This window comes from Babylonia areolata, chromosome 21, assembly GCF_041734735.1.
Source record: "Babylonia areolata isolate BAREFJ2019XMU chromosome 21, ASM4173473v1, whole genome shotgun sequence".
Lineage (NCBI taxonomy): Eukaryota > Metazoa > Mollusca > Gastropoda > Neogastropoda > Buccinidae > Babylonia > Babylonia areolata.
This window is the reverse complement of record NC_134896.1, coordinates 47,255,946-47,263,048: the sequence shown is the minus strand read 5'-3', so window position 1 is coordinate 47,263,048 and position 7,103 is coordinate 47,255,946. Positions and strand designations below refer to the sequence as shown.

Sequence of the window (7,103 nt, the reverse complement as noted above, 5' to 3'; positions counted from 1 at the left end):
AGAAGAAGAGAAGGGTTCAACAATTATTGTCTCTACAAAATATATTTCAGGTGTTATATATTACTGCATGCCTCTCACCAGAATATACAGGTGGATTCCAGAGCAGGCGCTCCCAAAGCAAAACAAAATCCAGTCATTTCTCGATGCTGTCAGTGGATGGGGAAATAAAACGATAAAATGGAGAAATTCACTTATCAAAAGATCCTCTATATCTTCTTCTTCTTCTTTCTTCGTTGGCTCCGTTCTCGGGGGTGTACATGCTGGGTATGTTCTTGTTACCATAACACACCGAACGCTGACATAGATTGCAGGATCTTTAACGTGCGTATTTGATCTTCTGCTTGCGTATACACACGAAGGGGATTCAGACACTAGCAGGTCTGTACATATGTTGAACTAGGAGATCGGAAAAGTCCTCACCCTTTACCCACCAGGCGCCGTTACCGAGATTCGAACCCGGGACCCTCAGGTTGAAAGTCCAACGCTTTAACCACTCGGCTATTGCGCCCGTCGATCCACTATGTAAATCACATGCACTCACGGACGAAAACTCCAAATGTCAGTGTAAGTCAATATACTACATTCATTTTCTCGATCAGCTCCGAGCTGTTCCATCTTTCGTTGTTTTTATTTTCAGTTGCTTTAAGCCACATGCTAGAACCCACGGCAGTAAAGGGGTTGTCCCCAGCAGAATTATGTGGAAAATTCCGCATTGATAATGAAATAAATTCATTTTCAGACAGAAGGAAAAAAAAGGGCGGACTGGACTGTGACGACGCACTCTCCCATTGAGAACAGCCCGATTTTCGCACAGAAAAATATGTTGTAACAAAAAATAAATACAAGACAATACAAAATTGTCTCTTTTAATTCACGATACACATACATCACACGCCTAAGACACAAAGCGCACACAAGAAACTTTACATACTACTTGTTAAGGTTTAGATATGCATTGAAAGAAAGGTGCACTATAACCCCCTAATCCCCATCAAACTCGTTTCTCTTGCAGGCAGAAAAATTGACACTTTTTCCATTCCACGAGTTAAAATTGGAAAGAGTTGTATCCAAAGATCGACATCTGCTGTCAAATCCAACTTTAAACTTTCACTTGATTTAGACTTTTAATGGAAAACAAAACAAAAATGCCATCCGTAACATTCAAACGCGACGCATTATTTCTCTTTCGTGGTTTCCAGATGGAAGAAGAGGTATTGTTCGAAGATGATGGTGAGGCGTACCCAGCTTACCTGGTGCAGTATCTGGTTTCACTGGAGAATGAAATGCAACGTCGTCCCACGTGTCTGATTGACGCTCGTAACTCCAGCATCATTGTCAGCTGGGATGCCATTGACACCTGCAGTGACTGCACAGCCACAGGAGTTGGGGGCAACCTCAAGGTCGGGAAAATCCGATACGGTGAGTTCCAGAGGTGTCTGGACCTGAGACGTGACAATGGTACTTGCTATTTGGAGAACAGATACGTTCGTGTGTTGAACAACAACTTCAGTTTTAGTGAGAAAAGTAATGCTACGCCTGTGGCGTCTTATAACTGTGAAGAGATTGACGATTATGTAAATGGAGGATACTCCCCTCTGCTGGATGCTTTCTTTTATGGTACTGTGGTGTCTAGAATGTTCGAGGACTGGTACGGTATGTCCCCGTTAGGAAAGGTCATAACTTTCATTGTTCATTTTGGTATCAACGAGTCTACTGCTTTTTGGAATGGGCTGGAGTGTGTCTATGGGGATGGAAACGGTGTTACTTATTATCCTTTTGTGGAGCTCAACGTTGTGGGTCATGAAATCGCCCATGGCATTACAGAGAACAACTCAAAACTGCTATACTTTCAGCAGTCGGGCAGCGTTAACGAGGCTTTCTCTGACATGACTGGGGAGACAGCACAGGCCTACTTGAAAGGAGCTGACTGGTTGGTAGGGTTTGAGATCTCGGTTGGAGATACTCCACCCCATCGTTACTTTGATGACCCAGAAAAAGATAACAAGTCCATCTCTCATGCAGACAACTTCACTGACTTTCTGGACCCACATCTGGGAAGTGGTGTCTACAATCATGCATTCTACATCCTGGTTCATGACTATGGTCTTCCAATCCGAGAAGTGTACCACGTGTTCCTACACGCCAACAGGATGTACTGGCATCACATGTCCAATTACGTGCAGGCAGCGTGTGATGTCATGAAGTCTGCCTACGATCTGGGTCAGGATGGGAGCAAGTTCCGCCAAGCCTTTGTAGAGGTGGGGATTGAAGTGTGTGACGTGGAAGATCATGTCATGGGCTTGAGAAACAACAAGGAGTACAGTGACATCAAGGTGTCCAGAGCTATCTCACCAAACTTTGTCTTTGGCGTACCAGGAGAATTTGCAGAATCGGTGACAGTGAACTCCAGCAGTTCTTCTGGAGACGTCTACATCATCCTGTCAGACAAGGAGTGGGGCTCTGTGGAGAACAACGTTCAGGTCTATGCTGAAGGACTGCACTCTGTCACCTATGAGCTTCCAGAAAACCGTAGTACTCACATCAGTATCACTCTGACGACTGACTCTGTTGCTCCTTTGAACGATGTCACCCTTGTTGCTGTCTATAACTGCGTGGAAAATTTCACAATGGATTTGACAAATGAAACCTCCGTTTTCCATTACTACTGGGAAACAAAATGTGCCGTCAAACGAGAAAAAGACGAGAAAGGGGAGTCACAAGATAACGATGAGAGTGAGGAAGACAACAGAAACAAAGATGATGCTGGAGAAGAACAAGAACAAAAAGAGCAAGAACAAGATGAACAAGAACAAGAAGAACAAGAACGAGAACAAAAATAATAAGCAGTTAATGTCATATTTCGGCTTTGGCTTCAGTTCTGAACTGAGGCTGCGAGAAAGGTACTTTGAAATTCTTCCTTGTCGAGATTTTAGACATTATGTTTTAAATTGGCTGTTTGTTATAGCTTCTAATATAAAATTCTAATGAAAACATTGTCTTTAAGTTCCAACACAACGTTGAATGAGAAAGCTGGCTTTGAGTTCCGATACAAAGTTGAATGAAAGTGACCTGACCTAGTCTTTACTGAAGTAATTCTTCACGTATTATACTGGACAATATTTTAAAGCTCTGAACCAAAGTTGCGTGAAATGTAGCTAAGAGATTCTATTCTAGTCTGGCATACTCAGGAGGGACACTTTGGAACTCCTTGCCAGAATTTTTTTTTTTTTTAAGTAAAAAAGAAAGTAGCAGTATCAGCTCATTTAAATCAACCAAAAAAACTTTCCTTTTTAAGAACCTAACTTCACAGGCGACACATCACACTATCTTATTTATTCTCTTCAAGCCAATAACCGTGGGTTTTTTCATGTTGGTTTTTTTTCTGATAGTGTTTGGTTGTCTTACTGATGTTCGAGTATTGTCTGTGTGTGAGTAGTATATGATGCCTGACTCTCTCTCTCTCTCTGTCTCTCTGTCTCTCTCTCTCTCCCTTTGTAACATTTTTTCCCGAGTACGTGAGTGTGTATGTTATTCTGTTGGTGGTCTATGGATTATATCTTCCTTTAGCCCCTTTATTTCTCGATTTAGTACTTTGATTTTTTATTATGCTTGATATTTGCGTTTTGTGCGGTTTTTACGGGTTTTTTTTTTTTTTTTTTTTTGGTGTGTTTTTGTTTTTGTTTTGTTTTTTGGGGGGTTTTTTGGTGGTTGTTTTTTTGTTGTTGTTGTTGTTTGTTTGTTGGTTGGTCGGTTGGTTGGTTTGTTTGTTGTTGTTTTACGTACAGGGCTGGGTGGGAAAAAAAGCCTGTGTACTTGCTTATCTCATTAACCTGGTAAAATAAAATTTCGTTTTGTTTCGTGTCTTGTAAAAAGAAAATAGTATAGACATATAGACATGCTTTTAGCTCGGCCTGAGTCCCGAGATCAATCAAAGATTCCTGAAAGTTACGTCAAACAAATTAGACATACTTCACCTTCGGCTTAGGTTTTGGGACAAAGATGCGTGAACAGTAGCTTAGGAATTCCTGTTGAAATTTTAGACATATTCATAATGAGCGTTTAGCTTCAAGTTCAGAGACATGGATTTGTAAAACGTTTGCAGCAATTTTTTTTTTTCTCTTGTAGAGATTTCAGACATAATCACAGCACCCTGTCTATTTGAACACCTTTAGTCTGCATGTGTAGTGCATGATAACGTTCTTATGGTACGTCGGATATGATGAAATTGTATTGGTTGTTCAGCTTTCACTCACTGTGTTGAAATAAAAATAATGCTTTTTATGCTGCTCTGGCGCTTTAACGTAGAGTGGCTGGAAGAGAATGAATGAATGAATGAATGAATGAATCTTTATTTTCCAACGGTGAAGATATTAGCACTTTGGCCGACTTACACATCTGCCGTTGTTCTAAGAGACACACAAACACGTACGCATATAAATGTAGTTATACTGAATACTTAATACATGTATAATGTACGAGTATAACACAGCGTCAGACTGAGAGACACAACATCGCTCACATCTGTACGGAACGGAAGCGAGTAACACACACACGCACACACGCGCACACACACACTAACACACACACACACACACACACACACACACACCAAGGGAAAAACAACAACAAAACCCTAGCATGAATGCTACACATGAATGAGAGAGAGAGAGAGAGAGACGCACATGCACACTTACACAACACACACACACACACACACACACACACACACACACACACACACACACGTCAACAAATATCCTGGTCCACTCCAGCTAGTCTGGATTCCTTCACTCACAAGGAGCACAGCGAGTGTCCACGACGTCACGTGATGTCACAACCAGTGACGTCATTCTGCAGTAATGATTTCTTATGGCCATAACCATCCTTGATCTTCGCACTAGAACGGCCCCAGAATTACAAGAGGATAAAAATCATATTTTAAAAAAAAAAGAGTATCTCTCCATACTGAACACTGTCACTCTCCAGACTGAATACGACGTCACTCTCCAGACTGAAAATGACGTCACTCTGAAGGCTGAAATGACGTCACTCTCCAGACTGAATGTGACGTCACTCTCCAGACTGAAATGACGTCACTCTTAAAATACTGAAATGACGTCAGACAGGGAAAGAGAGACGGAGACAGGGAGACAGAGTCGGAGAGACGGAGACCCTTACTGTCAATCCCTGACCAAAAACGCCGTGTGAAACAGGTCCATGTAAGTCCACATTCACATCCACGTTAACCAGCATCGTGTATCTCACTATCCAAACACGGACAAGAAAATGATGTTGGCCACCTGAATCCCCCCGGGGTGTGGCGGTCGGGGCGAAGTGAAGGGAAGGTAATGATAGGACAGATGGCTAGCTTAGAATATCTACAATAAGTCAACAGGTTTTGACTTTTTGATAATACTGTTGTTGGTTTTGTTGTTGTTGTTGTTGTTGTTTTGTTGTTGTTGTTTTTTTTTTTTTTCTTCCTCATGATTATGTTTGTACATTATAGGAACCTGTATTAAACTGAATTATTCTCGGTGTTCCCTCGATGTCTCAGAAGGAGATTATGTTGCTATTTTTGTGGTATATTGACCGAGGGATTGTACGTTAGAGTATGCGTGTGTGTGTGTCTCATTGTGTGTGTGTGTGTGTTTGTTGGGATTGGGGAGATGCAAAAAACAAAAACAAAAAACACATAAAAACCTTGCAGTTGGATGAATGATATAACTTCAGTGAAGCGAGGGTCAGTGTTTATGTGTTTTCCTTGAAGCAGATTCTACGGTGTACTGCTTCATTATTTTTGTTGGAATCAAACAATGTATTTTGTTATATTGTTTACTCAAACGTGAAATGTGATTACATGTTTCTTGACAAATATAACCTTCTGTGCAAGGGGGGAAAAAAGAAGAAAAAAAAGAAGGGAAGGGAAGGAACTGAGGGGTGGGAGGGGGTGGGGGGTGATTTGTGCTGTTTGCATAGCCTGTGTATTCGTCGCCATCACTTAAACACAACATTTTATTGAGGGCAAAAGATAAGCTAAACGTGGTTTGTTTGTTGTCGTTGTTTTTGTTTTGTTTTGTTTTGTTTTGTTTTCAGCATGCCCTCACAAATTAGACGAGGAAAAACAGAAGAAGGAGGTGGTGGTGGAGGAGCAGGAGGAGGAGAAGGGGGAGGTGGTGATGGTTGAAAGAAAGGAGAAGATTTAAGACTGAAGAAAAGAACCATCAAGTGGATGAAATTAACGCCATATCTTCAAGAGAGAGAGCGCTGGGGGTTGGAGGGGTTGAGGGGGGGGGGGGGTAGGCGGGGGGGGAGGGGGGGAAGAAACATGTTAGTCAGACATATAGAAATCGACACTAACGCTATGTCATTCAGTATCTATCGCCAACGATCCAGGCTATATACGTGACAAAGTTCAAGGAAATATCACAAAACATTACGACCAGCATCCGTATCAGTATCAGTAGCTCTAGGAGGCGTCACTGCGTTCGGTCAAATCCATATTCGCTGCACCACATCTGCCAAGCAGATGCCTGACCAACAGCGTAACCCAACGCGCTTAGTCAGGCCTTGAGAAAAAAATAATAATAAAATATAATAAAATAAAATAACAAAAATATAAAATACAACCAACACGTTACAAACTGATATCAGCAACCAGAAAGCTCCAGCCACAGGACGGCTCAGTTTTTATCAGTGCATCATCACCCGCTGATGAAAATAGCAAAGCCTTCTGAGATAGGTATGAACTGTGACAATACATAGATAGTACAAGGTCGGCGTGTAGTTCAGTCACATTGGCATGTACATGGAGTTTCATAACATTCATTTTACGTCTGCATCTTCAGTGGGGTTTTTTTTATGTTTTATATATATATATATCTTTTCAGCCGATATATAAGAACAAAGAGAGTGAGACGCTGAGATAGAGACTGGGAGAGACAAAAAAATACAGAGAGACAGAGACAGAGAGGTACAACATTTCACTTCATCGTTATCACTTTGTTCTCTGACCTGTGAGGTGAAGCTGATACTGATACACACGGTAGTTGTCTCATTGTCTCACTTAGCAGACTTCCCCCACTCCAAGCAGAGCTGTGCATGAA

At 41.6% G+C, this 7,103-nt stretch overlaps 1 protein-coding gene across 1 annotated transcript in view; it reads left to right on the top strand.

Moving 5' to 3' along the window:
- LOC143296139 (elastase-like) overlaps positions 1 to 3,635 on the top strand; it is an 8,341-nt gene extending 4,706 nt beyond the window's left edge. The window contains exon 4 of the mRNA XM_076607934.1: positions 1,200 to 3,635. Within this exon, the coding sequence (XP_076464049.1) occupies positions 1,200 to 2,840 (1,641 nt within the window). The 3' untranslated portion in view covers positions 2,841 to 3,635. The remainder of the gene's footprint in view (positions 1 to 1,199) is intronic.
- The last annotated feature ends 3,468 nt before the right edge of the window (positions 3,636 to 7,103 follow it).